General features: G+C 36.9%; 1 protein-coding gene across 7 annotated transcripts in view; it reads right to left on the bottom strand.

The window, feature by feature from the left end:
- The window catches only part of anks1b (ankyrin repeat and sterile alpha motif domain containing 1B), a 170,790-nt gene that overhangs the window by 82,980 nt on the left and 64,158 nt on the right, over positions 1-23,652 (bottom strand). For 5 of the 7 annotated variants that reach the window (XM_079869804.1, XM_079869803.1, XM_079869805.1 and 2 more), the window contains 2 exons: positions 19,582-19,732; positions 6,559-6,695 (listed from right to left, as the gene is read on the bottom strand). In XM_079869804.1, coding sequence (XP_079725930.1) covers positions 6,559-6,695; positions 19,582-19,732 — 288 coding nt within the window. Of the gene's footprint in view, positions 1-6,558; positions 6,696-19,581; positions 19,733-22,748; positions 23,237-23,652 lie in introns of those variants that run through there. The other 2 variants (XM_079869807.1, XM_079869808.1) reach the window with 2 other exon arrangements.

Below are 23,652 nucleotides of genomic sequence, written 5' to 3'. Positions count from 1 at the left end.
TTTGGTCTTGTTACAGAGCAAATCGATTTTCGTTAAAATTAAGTTTCATAACTTTATATTTAGGCTATATTTAACTTAAATCCTGTACTAGAGCGCTGCTTTTGTACGTTTGACTGAATTGTTTCCTTGTGTTTATTTCCTTTTGTCTTTTATAATGGGCTATTGTTGTTCATTTAAATATTGTTGTTCAATAAATATTATTTTATATAAATAATATGGAGTATTTGGTATTGAGAAAGGGTCAGTTAGTGATTGTGATATGAAACAGATTTTTTATAATGGATTTACTATTAAGACATCAACCAGAAGAATGAATGCTATATCAGATGCAGGTAATACACTAATTTAGTCGATCTCTCTCTTATAATACCATAATATTCTACATAATACAATAAGCTTTAATGAAGCAAATCCACGTTCCTTCATTACTAGTTCTAAAGTGACGTTTTAGAATTAGTAACGGAGGCTTGGGCTCAACTGTTAAACCGTCAACTTGAGATCTGAATCCGTGAATCTTTTTCCTTTTTAAAGACACTCGGTTGTTGTTTCTTATTTACTCACTTGTGCCGTCGAACTGTTGTATCAGCGCAATATCGCAGTAGCAGTGTGATTTGGCTGTATATCAGCACGATGTGATTACCTGGGCAATATACAGCCATATCGCACTGCTACTCGTGTGATATTGCTCATAAACATATGTACATGTAATAAATACATTTATGAGCGAAATATCCTTTTAAAAAGGCAATAAAAGAAAGCAAGACAAACTTTGAGAGGTAAAAATTCACGCAGCTGGTGCTTCATGCTGTTTGTTTGTATCATATACGAAGACCTCCATGATATTAGCATCATTAGCATGAAAAACTCAAAACTCAAGGGGCTATGGGCATGAAATATGCAATCTGCATCATTTAGCTTGTCACCATTTCATCAGTGTTACAGTTTAATCACCAGAGTGGTTTTCAACATCCAGCTGAGCGCATGAAATTATCTTTTATTCCTGAGTTGCTATTAAAGAAAAAATGTAGAATATGTTATGAGCACAGGGCTTCGAGAGCCCACAGGAACATTTCAACACAAGACACATAGCACAAGGTCACTGATGAGTGTGTGTGGGCTACACTGACTTTACTCATAGTGCAAACACACACATTTGATCACACTGCCAATTAAACACTTCTTAATTTAAACTCCTTGTGTCTCACTAGTACACCCCCACACACACTTCAAAGGTCAATCAAAATCAGAAAAGATACATCATAATGTCATGACCCTCTCCAACCAACCACTCCAGTGGCAGCAACCTGGTTGTGTTCACAGATCCTCTAATGCACCGCCATCAAATTTCAATTTTGAATTTTAATTTCACAACAGTTGTGAGGGAAAACTAGCAGGTCGGTGGCTGTGAGAGTTCTCTGTAATGTGTGAATTCAGTCCAATAGCTGCACTTCACATCAAGAGGCATTTTGACAGCTTTGAGTATCTCTCTCTCATCAGAGGCTGATATTCTGTCTTCTAAAAGACTGATGTCTTCCCACTGCATTCGTTTCTTGCAGTAATGTCTGTCATTAAAATAGACAAAAGCTATGTAGATGCTTAGTAACAACACAAACCCTGTCAGTTGTAAGTCTTTGAAAATTCTATTTCAAACGTAACCAAAACTACTTTTAGCTCAGAAACTTGAACTTGCCAAACTGAGTGCATCGTTTCTCTTCAACTAAATCCAGTTGTGCTCATAAATTTACACATCCACTGCTGAATATATCTTGTTTACATACAGTAGGCCTATGCACGCACACACACGTGCACACACATTCGCAAACAAGTATTTTATATAACCTATATTTATATACATAAATATAAATAAGTATTTAGTGATCTATATAAATATATTAAAATGTTTACAGAATATATTAAATTGTTATATATATATATATATATATATATATATATATATATATATATATATATATATATATTAAATATATTAGATTACAATTGATATTAAAATTGGTGACATTTTATTTATAACCCAAACTAATTTTTTTTACAAAATTAAAAATGTAATTGGAAACAAAAATCTCACATCTTCATATATATATACATAATATATTATTTGTCTACAAATATTTGAACACTTTTCAGAATCATGGGAAACATGTTCAAACTGGCTAGTGCTGTATATTTTGTGTGTGTGTGTGTGTGTGTGTGTGTGTGTGTGTGTGTGTGTGTGTTTGTGTGTGTGTGTGTGTGTGTGTGTGTGTGTGTGTGTGTGTGTGTGTGTGTGCTTTTTTATTTTTTATCTCTGTCATTAAAGAGGAACACAGTGAAGGTTCTGTTATCAAACGTTCACCAGGATCTTGCACTGTCAGAAAGGGCAGCAAGATTATCAGAACCACTTACAGCTAAATTAATCACAGTTGGGCTTCAACACAGATAAACTGTATGCCACACACACAAACTAAAGCACCTAAAGATCTGTGCCTTTATGAGCAAGATAAAGGAAAGCGACTTCCTGTGGCCGTTTACACTCTAAACCTATGAGGGAAACACTCACCCGGTTGTTTTTCTGTTTGGTTGATCTGAATATCCGAGGTATTTGCACAGTTATTCAAAGCAGTTTTGCCAAATGTCAATACATTTACATTGAAGCTGACAAAGTCTTATGACAGTTTTGTATTTTGTGCTCTTTAACCTCAGTATTTAAAAGTATTTATACTCTTTTCCAAGAAACCTAAATGAGAAAGCACACACTTGATTACAGAAATGCAGTCTTTAGCTCAGCAGTATAACAGTGGTTATGTTTATGTGCGTGCGTGCGTGCGTGTGTGTGTGTGCATGTAAATATAGCTGATAAAGCATCAAGAGGATTTTCTGTCCCCACTACAGTTCAAGAGCTCCTGTCCACATTCATGCACACAAAAGAACACATTTCACTGTCATTCTGCTTTTCTACAAAGGTTAATTGCATTTTTTTTTACCAAATTTAATTATGCATTGTCCTCTGCCAGGCCGATTCAGATCAAGAATCAATTCTTTACCGGAAAGCCTTGTTAAACAAGAAATTAAATTAGGTAAAACACAATTGTTACAATGTCCAAAAAAGCAGTTTTAAAATAATACAGGTCTGTTTCAAGACCTACTCTAGTGAACTGCCTGCTGTTCAAATGGAATGTCAGAAGTGATTGGCACCCAAAATTCTTTGTATTTTAATGTTTAAAAGGGAACTGTCTTGTTAGCTTAGCAACATTCTAATGTTAAACTCTACTGGAATCAACTGATTCCAAAACAGTTTGAAATTAGCATGTTGCTAAGCTAACATTATTTGTCTTGTTAGCTTAGCAACATTCTAATGTTAAACTCTACTGGAATCAACTGATTCCAAAACAGTTTGAAATTAGCATGTTGCTAAGCTAACATTATTTGTCTTGTTAGCTTAGCAACATTCTAATGTTAAACTCTACTGGAATCAACTGATTCCAAAACAGTTTGAAATTAGCATGTTGCTAAGCTAACAAGACAAATACACAAGACGGCACACACTAATATTGAGTGAAACGTTTTAGTTTCTGATTAAATGGATTAAATCTTGGATGTTTTTTTTTTGTTTTGTTCACTTAGCTTGTTGTACTGCTTTGTGGGAATGTCTTCATCACAAAGATTTCTTGAAAGTGTGTGCTTTAGATTTTGACCAAAATAAGATATCATAATTAATTATGCTGTCACTAGTAGATAGGCTGCTCACTCAGTTTTAGAATATAGCTTATATTTGTAGAATAGAATAGAATAGAATAGAATAGAATAGAATAGAACAGAATAGAATGTATTTGTCTTACGAACAAATACATAAAACATAAGCATTTATACAGTGTATCTAGAGTAAAGAAAATGCTGGCTTAGTCAAATAACCAGCTCTTTACATTGCAAACAAGCAAAATGGTCAAAACTGCGTGCGGCACTTCATTCATGATTGAAGCGGGGTTAACCGACATTTTAAATGAAGGAAAAGGTCTCCCTGGAGTAGCTTGAGGTTAAGTATCTTGACTGATGGCAGCTCAAAGACTTACCGCCGTACAGTTACTAGCCCAGGTCATTTACCTCTAGGTTACACCTCCTTATAAATGGACACTTAATCAATGGTGCCTTATGCTTTGATTTAAATGAAGCTAGAGGCTAATGATCCTGCATCAGTCTCTTCCTCTCTCCCTCTGGAAGTAGAGGCACACCTGGATGAGCCGTAGAGCATTTGATTATCAGACGTGACTAGACTCCACTCTGCTTGTGCATCGAGCAAATGAGGAGCTCGATTGTCCCATCAGTGTGCGGGAGCCCGCATCATCTCTGATGGCAGTCCACTTCAGTGATCATGAGTGCTGTGTGATGATTTAGGGGCTGTTTACACCTGGTCGCTTTCTGTGATCGAATAGCTATCTGATCATGAAAAGACCAGGTGTAAATGCCCTCCGAAAAACTTTCAAGATGGATTTAAATCCGATCGCTCAAACCGCTTCAGGAGGTGATTTGAGATTCCTATTCTATTCCTATTCTACAATCGGTTTGCGGAGACACATTTATGTGGCCATGTGTAAATGGAACCGTTTTAAGAAATCAGACAGCTATCTGATCAGTAAAAACACATGAAGTGACCAGGTGTAAACACATGGAGCATTTTGAAGCGATACATCGCAAAAGGAAGCGCTACTAGTTTTAAAACCCACATTTAGAGAAAAATCAGTTCTCATTTGGCACATTTGCCTGCGTAGCTTCGCAACTCAATGTGAAATGAAAAATAGAAAAGCCATAAAAATAGGGAGAAAATGTCACGTTATGTGACTTATTAACCAGCAGTTGGACTGGACTAGAAAAAAATGACATAAATCTTTATAAAAAGCACACAGCACACGTCATGTGCCTGACTGGGGCATTGTGGAGTTTGTTGTTGGAGACAGTGGGGGAGAACATGCACAGTTGTGTCCTTTTCTAATCCTGCGGGCGCTCAGCAAACAAGCAGCACGGCCCAAAGTCAGGACAGCGCAGATAAACGAGTGATTGTGTTCGTCTGAAAAGAGGACAAACATGACTCTGATAGGATGCACTGAGCACTCTGACAGGGACGAATAAAGAGCCCATTCACACTCTTCTAAGAGAATAATAAGTCGCAAGCAGAGAGAGAGAAAGAGACTTATCAGGAGAGAGACAACATCATATAAAGTGGCCTCAAATAGAATTTGAAAACCTAAACCACAGTTACAAACAATTTCAATTACATTAGATACTGTATAAAATATGAAACCAAGTGGTATCTGCAAAAAAATTATGCTAGAGCTTTTTTTTACATGCAACTAACCAAACTCTAATCGTAACCCTATAGTAAGTACAGTACATGTAATTACTTAATGTTTAAAACATTTTTGAAAATTATGGAGAAAAGCATTTTAACAGGCATATATCCACTCATAAAGCATAACGATTTTGGTTAAAGAGCTGTTTCAGGTGTCTGGATCGTAATGGTACACTGATTCTGTATAGTCCCAGTAAAGTATGTCAGATAGTGGTACTCTTCTGTATCTGAACCAAGTGCACAGAATCGCAAAATAGACAATTACAGCATGCAAATTGCATTCAGAACTTTTTTGGAGGGTATTTGTGCTGTTCATGATTTGTATAATTTCTTTTGTCAGCATGAATTGTGGCACTTTTACATCATTATTGGTGAATTATACCTTTTATGCACTAAATATAAAATTAGTGTAGGATTTACTTTGAAACAATTTTCCCTCAGAAATTTCTTGTAAATTTCAAAAATAATTACAAACAAAAGGAAAGTACAACATTGAACATAATATTTGAAGTAGAAAAATGTAAATAGTATTTTCTTTTAAAACATACTCAAATAATATTTTTATTCAACTTATTTTACAATCTGTTTTTGTAATTTATGATTACGTGTATATTTAAAATAATTAATAAACAATTAATATTAATTATAATTCATATTAATATAATTAATTAATAAAAAACAATATACATTTTATAATTTTTTATAATTATTTGTATAATATTTAGCTTAGTGTGCCTCTGTTCTTTTTTTATTTGTTTATTAAATGCCACTTGGTTTGATAAATGCAACTACTTTCATACCACTTCTAAGCGTGCCTTTTTAAGTGTCCAGGCACTTTTTGGAAACACTAAAGCTTGATATTACTATACTGTAACTGATGATAATCAAATAAAAACCCTCAAGTTTGAAGGAGTGAAAATGAGGGCGTCATGGGACAATTGAATATCAAAGCATGAAGAGAATCCGCCCGTCGGGCATGTGCATATTTATAATAGCCATATAATTAAGATGAAGAATGCTCAGTATCTAAGCGTAGATGTAAGACAGTACTGCTCTTTGAGTGTGTGTGTGTGTGCATGTGTGTATGACTCCCACACACAGATGCCGCGATAGTTACAGCCAGACTACGTTTTATCTAAAAGAGCACCATTAACCTTGAGAGCAGAGCAACATAATAGACTCTGTGTGGATGTGTGTTCCTGTATGTGTGTGTGTACCTGGGGGCGGATGACTCTCTCAATATTCCTCAGGGCCGTATCAGGTGAAGGAGGCGAGCAGTCAGGAGTCAGGCCTGTAGAGTCGTCACCATGGTTACCTCGCTCTGCATCACTGACCGACACATGTGAGAAGTGGCCTTCAGAGAGACAAAACAGAGAGAGAGATATACTGAATTTAAAACTGCTGGATTCATACATTAAAAACAATGAGCTAACTACTAGGACGGAATTGGTCAGATAAATGTATTCCCACCATTGATTTAAAAAGTCATCAGCATAAAGTACGACTTATAGCCGATGCAGCCGGGAAGCAAAAGGGCTTATGGAAAGAAACTAAATCATGCAGAAATTCAAAGAATGAACATTCAGCAAGAGCTGGAGAAGACTCTGAAGGAACACTGTGTCTTCAATGCTAATGACATGGCTGAACACTGAGCTTCTAATGCAGAGCCTTTGCACCATTACCTTTAACACACACTCTGAAAGCCAGTGTAGGACACACACAGAAGTGAACCACCTCATTGTTTTACTGTTTTTTTGCCATCATATTTTTTAAATTATGGTATTTTGTCAATTATTTTCTAAATTATAAGAATATTCAGGGTTATATGTACTATTTTTTGCCAATGTCAGCTTATACTCAGTTACTACAGAAAATAATTTGGACTTTTTTTTTCCCTCAGTTTTTTACAAAAAAAAGTACAAAAAGCTATTACAATGGAGAATGGAATGGAAATATATCGGGCAAACACTGCATGTTTACCCAATAAGGCCAATTCACAGTGACCCAACAACACCACCAAATACCAAAAAACTCCATCAAATACCAACAGACACCAACAAACCAAAAAACTTCAACAAACTACAACAAATATCAATAAACCCCAACAGACACCAGCAAACTACAACAAACATCCACAAACTACAACCAACCCCAGAAACTCCAACAAACCTCAACAAACTCCAATCAACACCAAAAAACATCAACCAACCCCAAGAAACTCAAACAAGCATCAACAGACTCCAATCAACACCAACAAACATCAACCAACCACAAGAAACTCAAACAAGCATCAACAGACTCCAACCCCAAGAAACTCCAACAAACATCAACAAACTCCAATCAACACCAACAAACATCAACCAACCCCAAGAAACTCAAACAAGCATCAACAGACTCCAACCGCAAGAAACCCAAACAAACATCAACAAACTCCAACCAACCCAAAGAAACCCAATCAAATACCAACAAACTCCGACCAACTCCACCCCAACAAATACCAACAAACCCCAACAAACTCAAACAAACACTAACAAACTCCAACAAACCCCAACAAACTCAAACACTAACAAACTCCAACCAACCCCAAGAAGTTCAAACAAACATCAACAGACTCTAACCAACACCAAGAAACCCAAACAAACATGAACAAACTCCAACCAACGCCAAACAAACTCCAATACACACCAACAAACACCAACAAACTCCAACCAACCTCAAGAAACTCAAACAAACATCAACAAACTCCAGCCAACCCCAAGAAACTCAGAAACATTAACAAACTCCAACCAACCGCAACAAACTCCAATTCACACCAACAATTACCAACAAACTTCGACCAACTCCTCGCTAAGAAACTCAAACAAACATCAAAAAACTCAAAAACTCCAAAAACGTATCATGGTTTCCACAAAAAAAGTTCAAAAGTTTGAAAATTCAGCTTTGCCATCACAGGAATAAATTATATTATTATATTATTATTTTTGAATATATTAAAATATAATATCATTCATTTAAATTGCAATAATATTTCACAATATTACATAATTTCACATTATTATCATTATTATTAATAATAATAATATAATTTAATATAAAAAATTTATTGTACCTCTGATCAAAAAAATGCAGCCTTGGTGAGCATAAAAACATAAAATCTTACTTGACCTCAAACTTTTGAACATTAATGTATAATCAGCCATACTGGTAAATGATGATTTAAAAAAAAGTTGTTGGTTTGTGTATTCTGAAAAAGATACAAAATCATTTTTGTGTCCGAAAACTTGAATGTGTAAGAATTACGGTGTCATTCGCTTCCAGTTATTTTAGCTGTGCAAAAAAGTCTGTTATACTGCTTTATACAGCAAACTTGTATTTGTCATCATGGTATTTGAAGTATCTTGAATATGGAAGTCATTTAGTAGCATGGTATCTATCAAAGCACCATGGTTTTACCTTCTGACACCATCAATGTATACCATTGTATTGTATCGCTTTTTTTAAGGGAAGCTTGACTTCTGTTGTTATACATACACACACAAAAAAAAAAAAACATAAAAAAATATTATTGTTATAATTATTATTAGTAACAAGATTTCTCATCCCTAAGATTAGTACATCTTGCTGTGTGTGCTTATGTATGTGTGTTTTGGTTTCAAGCCATATAATTAAAAAATAGCACATGTACTGTATATACATTCACACACACGCTGCAGTGTAGGAGTGGGATCACATTATGGTCTGAGCAGATTTCCCCAGAGTAAGATCACTCTCTGTGAATGAGGGATGAAACAGAGGAAAAGAGAAAGAAAGAGAGCAGAACGAGGTAAAGGGTGGGTTACATCTGACTCCTCCACCAAATTACTGAGAAAAACCCTTCCCATCAATCACAAACACGCCCATACTACAGAAAGCCATGCTGTTCAGAAACAGTAACTCCATCCCTGCATTCTCTGTCTCTCCAGCTCTGCATGAAGGAATGCGGAAAACAGTATGGGATGATTATGTTGGCTCTAAACGAGTGACTACCAAGTGAGTCAACAAGCCCTACGGCATCCATCCGGACAAAATCAGAGACTGCATACATTTATTCAACACCCTCCTCATCTTCCTTTCCTTCTGTTTTTCAAATCTGCTGATTGCCAACTCAAAGGCAGGAGATGAGTAACAAGGTTTGCCATAGTCAAACAAGTGAAAAGCATCATCTTTTCCCCTGCATTCCAAAGGAAAAAAATAAACAATCAGGTAATTAGGCAAAAAAACCAAATAAAATCCAAGCAGCATGCATATATGTTTACTAATACATCAAGGACAAAATAGTCCCCAAAAGTGAGTTAAATCTGATAAAACCTCACTTTGGGCACTAAGGTTTGGGCACCTCATCTCAAATGGGAAAAAAAAAAAGATTCATACATGTAGTAAATCTTCATCTTCATCTTCACCTTTATCATCAGGGTCATTCCAACCTTTATAATTGTCTACTACTGAACACAAAGGAAAATAAATTAAATATTCTTTTCCATGCAATTATTAAAGAGAATGAGAGCATTCAATCTTCCAAAATGTTGCAAAAACACCATACAAATATCATAAAAGAGGTTCATATTATAGTTTAGTAGGCCATACTATAGATTTGTGATGACAGACTGAAATTTAAGTCATTATTCGCTGAACATCTTCCCCTCCAGTGAGCTGTTAACCAATGATAACAAAGTATTGATTAAATGAGTCAATGAAGTAGTGAAGCAGAACAATCAGTTCCAAGTGAATGAATCCACTTGTCACGCAAAACTATATGGCTTCAGAAGACATTAAAGGTAGGGTAGGCAATTCCAGAGAGGTTAGCAATAACAAACTAGCTTTGATCCCATCCTCCCTTCAGAGCGATCTACAAAGCAACACCTCCTACAAAACACATGAACGCGCAGAGCAGAGTCTGTGTTCAAATTACCCTATGTCTCAAAGAACATTACTATAACAATGAACGCAAACAACTTAAAGAGAGCTGACTTGTACCACCTGACTGCTGCAGTTAAATTTCAGCGTTGACAGTGTTGCTAGCGTTGATAAATCTGTGTCTAAAAACGCTTGATAGTTCCAGTATTCATTCACTTCCAGTATACTAAAAAGAGCCTAGATATATATTTTTTATTTCACCTTGTGTTTCAAGGAAGAGAGTATATTTGGGTTACATACATATTTAAAGCACCCTGATGACGAGTTAACAAGTTGTACTCCTTAAGTAAGCTACTGTAAATGTCTGGAAAAAACAATGACAGAAACCATCCGATGCTGTGACTGTCATTTAACAGTTCTTGGGTAATCATAGATCATGCTTGATCATGTTTGTTCCAGACTTTGCACGCATTCGCATGTTTCACAACAAAATCACCACTGTAGATTAGAGATAACACTCTCTTTTGCTGAATATTTATGACTGCACCTCACTGACACGAAAGTGTGTTAATAAACAACTGTCAGCCTTAACACATTAGCAGCCTTAACACTATAAGTCTTAACACATTAGGTTTATGTAATTGATAAAAAGATATTCTGTATCCATGGTGAACGCTGAGCAGACATATGAATGCTATTAAGTCTGTTGGGTCCACTTGGACACACTTCTATACGCAGATCATTTTTTCCCCTCACACACACCACTGTCATGAATACTGACAAGCTCCATTCCTCTGGTATGCAAATGATGGCAGAATATTCATGAACCACTAAACTGAGCGGCGTTAATAATTGAAACAAAATGGCAGACTCGATTGTTGCTTGCACACGCATTTATATTTGTACTTTCTTTGTTGACGCCTGTCAGCGGACCGCTTAAAACGATGCTCACGGTGGATCAAAACACTCGTCCTCGTCGGGGGATAGTACGCGTGCGAGTGTAAAAAGAGAAAACCTGATGGAGCTGGTGGGAAAGACTGTGACTCTGTCAAAACTGCTCGCAGCTGTTTTTGCGATAACAGCGGGTAGCTCTGTGACTGTGGTAGGAAGCTCAGTGGGGCTTGACCCTGTTGGTAATGGGCAGGAAGCAGGGGATGAATTTAACTTGTGTTTTACTCTTACAGCCATTAGCCATTAACCTCTCTGAGCTGCGATACTGAGAGAGAAATGAGGCATGTAGGAGCCATGGGAACACAGAGACTCTTCAGTCACAGATGCTAAAAGATTAGCAGGCCTTTACTCCGGCAGCACACAACTATAAATATATGCAGACATATTATTATATTAGATTATTATATTATGTGCAGTTTTGATGGCACAACTACCAAATGTAGTGATGAAACTGCTATTGATTGTAGTACTATTTTGTAAATTTAAGATTGATTGATGGATTGACTGAATGACACCCTACCTGGACTCCTTGGTACATCCAAAGAAAATAAATTAATTCAATTTTGTAATAAATTGTATTTATGGTTTTTATTTTTTTATTTTTTTAAGTACATTTTACTTATGCCCATGTTGTCTTGGCTAAACCCACCACACTGGTCAAAGTACTAAAATTAAATTAAATTAAATTTGAATATAAATTAAATCATTTATATTGTATTTGTGACTGCTTCTTTCATTCCACCACACTAGTCAAAGTATTGAAGCATTGAAGAGAAACAAGGTATTTTTTTATATATTTGGACAAATGCCTAACCCTTAAATGCATGAATGTTTCATCATTACATATTCGGGTCTTTAGCGACCCGGATCTATATCTAACATGGATAAATCTCTACCTGTCGCGATAATATAAAACTCTCCTGATATTAGAGTAGCAATTACAGAAGAATAAAATCAAGCATATTTTGTTATCTTTTGGAGCTTGGAAGGGTTTGGAGTTTGAGTAGATGTTTTACACCATCATCAGTCCCAGCTCATTTATGAAGGTAAAACAGTAGCAAAACTCGAGAGCATGTAAATGTGAATTTGAGAACTTGTACAATAAATATTCGTACTTGTATATGAACATTTACACTCACAGCTCCAATGTGAAAACCTGTAAAATAAAAATCTGAAGTTGAATGTTGAAATTTGCACTCGCAAACAATAGTCACAAACCTGTATTCTGAATCTGAAGCTGCAGACAAGTAGACACAAATGTGTAAAATGCCATTCACAGAAATACAACGACAGACACAAACTTGTAATATATATTTTGCGTTTAATCTTACGTTCACATTCGCGGTACTTCCTCAATTAGGCACTTGCAGCTTCTCAAATCTGTCACTGCAATTTCAAATTTCGCGCCTTGACTTTTGCTACTCTTTTCGCGATATATCAGGTGCAAAACTAACTTGTGCACTTGAAACTCAGAGGTGGTGAGAGGGAAAGGGGGGCGGGAGGAGGGGGGTCAAAGGAGCCGTTTTATTGGTTGGCACCTAGCCAATGAAATGGGAGTTCGATGATGTCACGAAACCCGCGTGCACTGAAACACTAACATGGCTTAATGCATTAGACTGATATTAAAATAAATAAACGAAATTATCAAACTCAGTAGACACAATGCTAATGCATACTACAGAAAAGCAGATGAGCACAGAATATGACGTAAAACATATGACGTATACCATATATGTATGCCCTATATATATATGGTATATATACCATAGACTGTAAAAGACACACACACACACACACACGTACGTATATATATATATATATAATTTATTTATGTTTTGTTTGTTTTTGTGTGTCCAACAGTTAGGCTAGGGTGAATATTTAAAACATTTACATTTTTCCAAAGCGACTTACATTGCATATTAAGGTATACATTTTACATTCTTATCAGATAATTTAGGTGCATTTTCATATTGCAATGGAATTGGCACATATATATATATATATATATATATATATATATATATATATATGAAGAGTTCAGATGCAAAAGCCTCTAAATGCCATTTGAAATTTTCTTATAGAATGATCATTTTTATCAAGCTTGTATATTTAAGTTCAGTAATTTCACTTAAATGATAATTAATATATTAATCTTTACTGCCATTTAAGTGAAATTATTTTAAATATACGAGCATCTGAACTCTTCATATATATATATATATATAAGCAAATGTGTGTTCAGTGCAAATAAACTTGCTGCCTAGTGTTTTATTAATAAAGTAACAAATTATGTGTTTTTTTTATTGTTTTTAATTTTTATTTTATAACTGTTGGTCCATTAAGCCTCATTAAGCGTTTTCTTGGGTTTCGAGGAAAACGTACAATTAAACGCGTTGCGTTCATATTCTGTGCTCAATTTTTTTCTGTATAGGCTATGCTTTATGGTGTTTCCTGTTTGGTCTTTTAATACCACTGTCTCAATTAAACGCGTTGCGTTCATATTCTGTAAAACTATTCCAGTAAAACTAATGATATTTCATAAAAATATTTTCCAAGCGTTTTAAAAAATAGCTGATACATATGCATACAAATGTTTGCATTGTGGCTGGCGTTGTTCATTGGTGAGGCATCGACCAATAAAATGACTTCATTCCGACCCCAGCCCCGCCCCCGACTCTGCTCTCTCAAGTCTGCATTTACAAGTGCACGAGTGAGTTTTGCTACAGGCATATCGCAAAAAGAGTAGCAAAAGTAAAAGCGCTAGGATTTGAAGTTGTACTGCCAGATATGAGAGGTTGTGAGTGCCGACTTGTGGTTGTACAACGAAACTGAACTAAAGCACAAAGATAAATGTGTAGTACACAATTGTGCCTGTCATTTTGTTTATGTAAATGACACTTTACACATTTGTAACTATTAATCTGCAACTTCGAATTCAAAACACAGGTGTTCTGAGTATTGTCTGTGTGTGCAAATCGATAGATGCAGCTTTTCACATCAGAGCTGCAAGTATAAATTTCAACTTACAAATACAAATATTAATTTTACAAGTTCTCACATTCAAATTAGCAAGCTCTCGAGTTTTGCTACTGTTTTACCTTCATACTCATTTCCCAGTACATTCAGCATCTGACTCATATTCGCGATCTCAAACATATTCTCAAAACTATCCTTTTCAACATCTTCAAAATCAATATTTTAATCGCTGACAGCTTCTTCACCAGATCCACCATCAAGTGACAGTGACGCTAATATTTAATTGCGTTCAGTACTTGCTTTGATGTAAAAAAAGAGCCATTTCAAGTTTTGCTGATGATAATTCCTATTCTTTTGTTTTCTGCCTGCGGTAACTTGAGTGCGAGAACATCATTTTATCTTTGTATTTTAGACATTGTCACCTTGTGGAATAAAGGTGAATTGCACTTATTCAGTCATCAAAGAAATCAATTATTGTATATACTTATAATATACTTAAATATTACACACCTCGGGTCGTTAGCGACCCCATACAATTTTTACAAAAAATAAATGAGAAAACATTCTTTTATATATTTTTTTCTTATTATACTGTTTATAATGAATTGATTGAGGAATACTAAGAAGGTTGATGACTAACTTTAAAAAGTGAATGAGGACGAGGAGGGTGGTGAATGACGTCCCGGGTCACTAAAGACCTGAGGTATGCGTTTAAGGGTTAAAAGAAAAACAGACAGATATGATTTGCTTAAGTATGGTAATGGTGGACCGGAGCCAGCTGAACTAATCTGAGGTCACATCGGGGAAAAAACAGGAGTCTTACATTTGGCTCATCACATGTGTCCATAATTGAACACAGCTAACTCATTTAAGTAAAAAAAAAGAAGAGAGGACAAACAGACAGAAGATAGGGACAGAGACGAGATAAATAAACAGGAAAAGACATAAAAGCAGCTGTAACAAGACTTATGCTGAGCCACGTCTTGACTCTTTCCATCTAAATCCTGTTTTTGACAAGCTGTCACTAAATAAATCCTCAACAAATCCCACACAATCTGACCGTGAAACACAACACAATATTATTGCAAAGAACAAAAACTGACTGGAAACAGTAACACTTATGTTGAGTGTTGACAAGTATCTAGATAGCAGAATACCGAACTGACTAGTTTTCTGTTGCTGTGAGTATATTGAAAGTCATAAAAGTTAAATGACCTTCTTCCATGATCTTTTAATTTGTAAACTTGAATCATTTAGTATTCTGCTTGTGAGTAGCTCTTAACAAAGATTTCACAACCGGTTGGTTGCAAGTCATTTTTTACAATTCATGGTTAACATTCAGGATATGACCTAGATAGCTGAACTATGAAGACATATTTCTTTTTCTCTATTCATTTAGTAAACATCTCCAGCATATTTATTATATTAAACACTAAACGCAATACATTTCAAGGAGGTGATTTACACAAAAATACTTTAATAACAAGACATTACTTTTTTCAATTGCAGTGGACATTAAACTGTGATATTTAAAAGTCAGAAAGTTCAACTTAATTTGAAGTCTACCTGAAATCAAAATATAACCATAAATGTATCTCTTTTTTTTCCCCAAGACCATGATTAATGTGATAAGCCGTCATAACTGTGATGTGTTAGCATCTCTATTTATTGTGGGATATATGGATGTGAGTGTTTTGATTGGTCCTGTGCAATCCTGCAGCACGAAACTGCAGTGTTGACTATAATCATGCAGAGAACAGTCCTGTAAAAGCTGTGATTTCATGCTTGTGGAGATAGCTTGAGGGGGGCCAAAAATAGAGCTGGTCAAAATCCACAAATACCCGCACAAACACAAACAGAGGGTTAAAGTACAGTAACACAGGAAATAGTAGAACACACACACATACATCAGTCCCGCCAGACTGTGCGGCTGCATTAATAGAGTCATCTGGGAGATGAACATCAGGTGTGAATCACAGGCCTACAGGCAACACTGTTCACTGCGTCTCCACGACAACTTGAATGTGACTCACCAACCTCTCTGGGTAAGGCTAAAGCGGTTTCCACGACAACCCTAACCCTTACTGCAGGAATGATGCCAGAGGAAAGTACTGCGGCAGGGGCCGGAGCATCCCAGGACTACAGGCATGGACCTAAACGCCACGAGGCGCCATGGGACCTAATGTTCTGTGTTTGTCAAATCAATACAGCATGGACAGTGTTCTGTGAAGTATTTATAATATAATACATTATAAAATAATATACTGAAATATAATAAGAAAAGTAATGATTTGAGAGCAATTGGGAATTGATTGGATTGTGAAGCATTTACTATTGTGAAATTATTTTATATAATAATAATAATAATAATTGGGGATGTCCCGAGTCGATCTCAAGGATTGGTATGGGGGACGATTTAGCATTTTTTAACTGATCGGTCTCGGCTATCCTAAACCCGCTGCTTTATTTTACGTCAGCTGTCACGCAGGTGTTGTGCGGTAGGTGGCAGTATGCATCTTCAAGTGGATTTGCCAACCGCCATTAAAAGGAGAAGAAGAAGCTCAATGAAGAGAAGGCCACACACCCACACTCGAGCTTCTATTATTTGATGTACACTTTTGTAACGAATCACTCAAAATGTAATTTATTTACGGTTTATATGTATCTGCAGTCAGACTGTCCGAGACATATTTGGCATAACACTTGCTATATGGGTTTTGTCTTGCTTCGGACTTGACTGACAAGACTGGCATTCTGACACGAGCGTCATGCTTTCTAACCTTCAGTCCACTTTATTCCCTTTAAAAAAAAAAATTATTATGCTTATTGTACATCTAAAATACAAGAAGTTTATATCAGTAGTTGTGACCATAGGCGTCGATTTCGGGGGGGACGGGGGGGACGTGTACCCACCAGATTTCGTCATGAGTCATTTTGTACCCACCACTTTTAACTTCCGTCCATATTAATTTGACTTTTGGTTCGATTTTTTTGACCGTTTTCAGTGGTTGTGAGGAGCAATATGAGAGAGAAATGTGGTAATCATTGTCTGACCCAACAAAAAAACATTATAATATTCATTTTATTTTATTTTCCGTGTTCGCATTTATGAGGGAAAAAACAACGTGTCAGTTCTCGGTTACGGACGTGAGTGCTAAAAGACTGCTTTAAAACTTTCACAGAGACCTCAAACAGAACAGCTGCCTTTCTTTAAATTGAATTTCGTTTTGTATTAATTATATCTTAATTTTAATCAATGTTTCATGAACCAATTGCCTGGATTTAATAAATAAGAGCAGATTCTGCTAAATATAGCAGAATCACGACATGGAGGCGCCGGCGAGTGAACTGGAGTTCGTCTCATAAATGAACCGAAACTCAGCGTATAATGCACATTCACATTCACAGCGTATTTAGACACATTTAGACGCATTCATAATCATTACTTTTACCGGTTCTTTGTGGCAAGCTTTATGCGTGCGGTCGTGCGATTGAGTGTGGCTATATTACGTAAGCTCATTATCCTGTAGGCTATATTACTAATTCAATTAATATAAAGGGGCGATTTGTCCACGAATGACTTAAATGAACAACTAGCCTACTACTCGACTAGGAAAAAAACTTTTAGTCGGAAGCAGCCCTTATTCCACATATTTTCGAACCAGACACCAGGACATCTGGGTTGAGCAAGCGACCCTGCGGAATGAACGAGCGGAGCGGAATATTCAGAAATGCGCTCTCCACTCACGAGCTCTGATCAGAACAAACCCGAACCTCACTGTCTGCTGAACTTGCGCAGAAACATCAAAATATAACCAGCTTTTTAACTAAACACTATTTTAGCACAAATTATGAGCTTATTGGCGTTTTTTTTATAATTATTGACAAAATTAGAATATAGTAAAAGTTTTTTTGTTTTTTTTTTGAAAGTTTTGGCTGGGCCTGTTGAAAAGTGGGGCCGTGCCTGAGCTACAGGACATCGTCTTTCAAAACATAACCTGCGCGAAAGAGAGAAAAAAAATGAATGCGTCATTGTACCCAGCACTTCTGAAAATGCACTTCCGAATGCGTCTCTGTCCCCAGCACATTTCAAACCAAACTGACGCCCATGGTTGTGACCACACAGTCTGTTTACAATATCTACCATTGTAACAGATGTTCACATCTACCAATGTCTTTATACACTGTGTGTGTGTATGTATATGTATATATATACATATATATATATAGTATTAGGGGTGTAACAATACATGTATTCGTCCCGAACCATCGTGGTTCGATGCATGCAGTCAGTCATTGCACTCCAATCCAGAAGGAGGCGTACGCGGTAATGCAACGTTGTTTCCTAACCGCCACAACAGGAAAAAGAACAGAAGAAGAAGAGATAATCTATGCGCCAACCCAAAACAAGTTCAGATGGCACGCAAGAGCTTGCTAGTAGCCTATATATGCTGAGTTTCGATTCAAATTTGTGACATGCTTCACTAACTTCACGGGAAGGAAACAGGCTCAGATGTAGATGCCACTTTTTCTCCTTATCGCTCATCTTGAAAAAGTGTAATATTGAACTTTGTGCATCCACCATTGTCTCAGCATGTTAATGAGCTCTAACACGCAAAGAAAATTAATCTCTGAACAAGTTTTATGTTTCATTGTTCTATTTATTGTGTACTTTTATTACACAAGAGATGCTTTTCAGTTTTTTAGGTGATCGTGACCAAATGCCTTCTTTTTTTTTTTATCAGCCCTACAATAAAATATGACCTATGCAAGAGTGCATTCTGTTTACTGCTTAGTGCTCTTAATACAGCTTAATGCTGTACTGTACAAACTATCTCAGGGGGACGAAATGCCGCTAAGTGGAACAAACTGTAATTTTCACTACTGTGTTCAAAATAAATGAAAAGAAACCTAGCATTGGGGATTTGTTGCTTTTTCCTGTTGTATCGAAATCGAAATGTGACCCCAAAACCGAGGTACAGTATGTATCGAACTGTGACTTCTGTGTACCGTTACACCCCTAACCCCTGCCCCAGAGAAACACTCTGCATAGCCCTGTATATTATTTTTATTACAATTATTACTATAATTATAATATAAAGTATTAATTAATTATAAAAATAATTCTATTATTATTAAGTAATATACTGTATATACATTTTTATGAACATTTCACAATCCAATCAATTCCCAATGGATACAAAGTCCTGCCCATTTTTCCTTACTGAGCATCTTGTTTGACATTGAAATGCATCATATAAAAGAAAAATGGACTGCTAATGCTTTATGTTGACTTACTGAGGTGTACAAAGTATTTTTCTGATAGGTATAAATGCTGAGTTAGTGCATGTGGAGATTATTTACATCAATTTTCTATTGATTGTTTTTTTGCTAGTTTTCATTGATTAGAAGTTACCAACCGTTGCGAGGACAGGCGTTGTGGAGTTGGATGTCAAGAGAGCAAGGTTTGCGTGTGACAGCTGTAGCCACTGACTCGTAAGGGTTGTCCTCATCCTCTGGTAAAAACACGTCCAGTGATGGAGAATGGGCAATTTCACCACATCGCTTGTCCTGCACAAACAACATGACAGAAACCAGAGTCTTTAGACAGACAGACAGATAAATAGACAGACAGACTAGATACTGTAGATAGATAGATAGACATATCATCTTGAAAAACGCAACTTTTTTCAAGTGTAAAAAAGACACTCTGCATCCAATTGAGAGTTTCTCCCCATGAAGACAGACTGTTCTGTCTCACGGGCACAATGACAGGGATAAACAGCCACCCATGACATCCCTGCTCCATCATCTTCAGTGAAACATTGCCATCAACTCCTGCTGCCTGTTTGTCTTTATGGGTGCAACACGGCAGGCGTGTGAGGGCAACCATCCCTCAAAGTAAACATAGCACAGACCCCCATTGTCATCTCACTTATTTCCCATGAACCCCATCGATTTCTTTTCAGATGACTATTACTCTACCTGTCAGTCCCAAATCCTGCATCACCCAGAAAGCATTAGACACATCCATCATGCACTGGGCACAGAGGAAGGACGATTTATCACATGGGATTGAAAGAAAGACCTTTGTCTCCCTCTCTCTGTCTCTCTTCTGATGTATCTATGATACAGCTATTCAGTTAATTCCATATAGACAATCAAGATCAGATCTTGGTTTAGAGTAAATTAAATCCTTCCATCATTCTCTCTCCATACACACTCAGACACAGCTGGTTTAAAACACACACACACACACACACACACACACACACACACACACACACACACACACACACACACACACACACACACACACACACACACATATATATATATATAAACGTGGTTAAATGTGTATTAACGTGGGTATGATTATTCATAACCGCAGGACTAATTCGTCACCAGTCAAACTCAGTTCCTGGAGGGCCACAGCCCTGCAGAGTTTAGCTTCAACCCTAATTAAACACACCTGATCAGCTAATTAAGTCCTTCAGGCTTATTTGAAAACTGCAGGTGTGTGTGTGTTGAAGCAGGGTTGGAACAAAACTCTGTAGGGCTGTGGCCCTCCAGGAACTGAGTCTGACACCTGTGTGCTAGGGTGTTTGCAGGGTGGTTACTGTAGTCGCCTTCTCACAACTAGCTTTTTTGTTTTTACGTTTTCTGTATGTGAGTGGTACTTGCCCTTGTAAAAGTTACCTCCATGATGCAATGGTATTCTGGGTGGTTGCAAAGGTGTTGTTATGCGGTGGCTAGGGTGTTCTGGGTTAGCTAGATCAGCTAGATTTTGCATTTTTGCAAGTGGCATTACTGGATGATTGTGAGTGATGCTCGCCCATGCAAAAGTTGCCTCTATGATGGCAGACTGCTGTGGGTAGTTGCTAGGGCATTGCTAGGGTGTAGGTTGTTTACTAGGTCGCTACTATGGTGTTCAATGTGGTTACTAGGTGGATACTAGAGTGGTCTGGTTTGTTACCAGGACACTTCTAGGTGACTGTGAGCGGTGTTTGCCCATTTAGAAGTCATCTCCATAATGCTAAGTTGTTTGTTATGGGTGGTTGCTAGGGTGTTGCTAGAGTGTTCAGGGTGGTTAATGTAGTTGCTATCTCATAACTAGCTTTTTTGTACGTTTTCTGTATGTGCGTGTGCAGTGCTTTCCCTTGTAAAAGTTACTTCCACAACGCTAGAGTGTTATGGGTGGTTGCAAGGGTGTTGCTAGAGTGTTCTGGGTGGTTGCTAGGGTGTTGCTAGAGGGTTCTGTGTGGTTAATGTAGTTGATATCTCATAACTAGCTTCTTTTGTTAGTTTTCTGTATGTGCGTGTGTGATGCTTTCCCTTGTAAAAGTTACTTCCACAATGCTAGAGTGGAAGAATTTGTTGTTCATTCTGAAGCTATTATCTGTGCCTTTCCAAATAAGGTATTCGGTCACATCCCTAGTGGTTACTAAGGTTTTTCACTGTGTTTACTAGGCTGTTGCTAGTAGGTGGTTACTAGAGAATTGCTACTGTAGGTGATTGTAAGTGGTGCTTGCCCGAAGTCATTTCCGTAATGCTAGGGAATTTGTTATGGATGCTTGCCAGGGTGTTACTAGGGTGTTCTGGGTGGTTACTGTGGTTGCTGTTTCATAATTAGATTTTTAACATTTTCTGAAAATGTTGCTTACAAAATTCACCTCAACGACACAACGGCTGTTCTGGGTGGTGGTTAGGTGGTTGCTTACTGGTCGAAAACAAAAAAGTCCACCCGCAAGTTACATACTGAAGTTTAAAACTTATGGTTAGGAAATTGCCTTAGAAAATATTAATCTCATTGATCACAATTCCAATTCAGCCACACTGAATAAAGCTCCAGTCAGAAAGCACAGAGGCCCTCCAGAGAGCCACATGGAGAAATGAACAGAGAAAATAATAGAGAGGAGAGAAAGAGAGAAAGACGGAGATAGATCAAAGCTGCGTTTTACAAGAACTTATACTTTTGGACTTTCTGTGTCAGTTTTAGTAGCGTGATGGGGCGGGACAGAGGAGTCAGGCACACGCCGAGGAAAATACTGAGAGAGCAGGAAAGAGGGGAAATGCACAGGCTTTGAATCAGTGGTTTCCTGCATCGTACGCTAGCATGCTCACGCTTGCACAGGAAACTACCCACTGGCAGGATAGAACGAGTAAAAACTACAGCAAAGTTGTAGATGGCAATCATCCTCTGCTGAAGTTAGTTATACTGCTGATGAAATAATATGATTATACAACATATTTTTTTGATAAACTAACCCTTATCCTGGAAGAAAACTTTAAGTGGTTTTAAAAAAACTAAAATGTAATAAATGAATAATTAATACATATATGTAATAAACAAACAACCAAATAAATGAATAAATATTAGTAATATCATAAATAATAATAATCGTGATAGTAAAAATAAACATCATATTAATTTAATCAAATAAAATAATTCAATATATAATTCTGTTGATAAAAAAAAAGTTTTGTCAGATTAAGATCTCTTCTAAGAACAATTTTGTCTCAAATCTATAAGCACATACACACACAAGAGTATACAGTACACACTTAAGTTAAAGAAGTTCAGTACCTGTTTATCTCTAGCAGATCCTGATTTCTTCACTGTGACTGAATTTCAACTCTTCAGCGTACGACCAAAACGACCTCGCAGCGCCTGACTGTCCGAGCACACTACAACTCTTGTTCTCTTTCTCTATCTCTCTCTGACAGCAGAGACAGGAACTTCATTTTTTTTTCTCAGAAAAGGAAGACTACACAACAAACAGAAACGGTCAAAGTCAGCAATTAGCATGCTGATATAGAGCTGCAGTTGCTGGACTCGGTTTCAAATAGGAAATCTGCCCGGACGTCCCTCAGTCACGTCTACAATCTTCAGCCGCACATGTGACTGGGGCCTGACAGACTTTACTGCCAGCTTAACTCTTGTCTTCCTTCCTTTCTCATTCTCTTCTTTAATCAGCTCGTTTCGCTTTATTCCCTTTGGTTTTCTTCACATTTATCCAGAGTTGTGTCACTTCTGTCTCTCGCTATTTTCTCAGTTGATACAGTATCTGATCTGGATGGCCACTGTCATTTCCTGTGCTTTTCTAATCTGAGCTCTGCATATTTTGGAGGAGGACCCCACAGCATAAAAGGCCCTCAGAGACCTTCTCAGAACAGATAGAAGGATTGATATAAAGCAAGAGAAGGAAGATATGTTTGGTCATGTGCTTTAGAGGAGGGATTTGCATGCAGAGATGATACCAGTGGTGGGAAGGAAGGCTTACACAATTTTGTTGCAATATGCTTCACAGCGAAGCTTCATTATAAACTGAACAAACAATAAGCGGGAAAATGAAGGCACTACAAATAAATAACATCAGCAAGATAAAGTAGCCTGTTCAAGACAGCCATTTTCTCACTAAAAGACTTCCAGCCAAAATAATCTCATTCTGCCTGATATATAACGAACTTAGTGCAAGAGATGATAGAAA

This window comes from Squalius cephalus (genome assembly GCF_949319135.1).
Source record: "Squalius cephalus genome assembly, chromosome: 4".
Classification (NCBI taxonomy): Eukaryota; Metazoa; Chordata; class Actinopteri; order Cypriniformes; family Leuciscidae; genus Squalius; species Squalius cephalus.
This window is presented reverse-complemented; position numbering and strand designations above follow the sequence as displayed.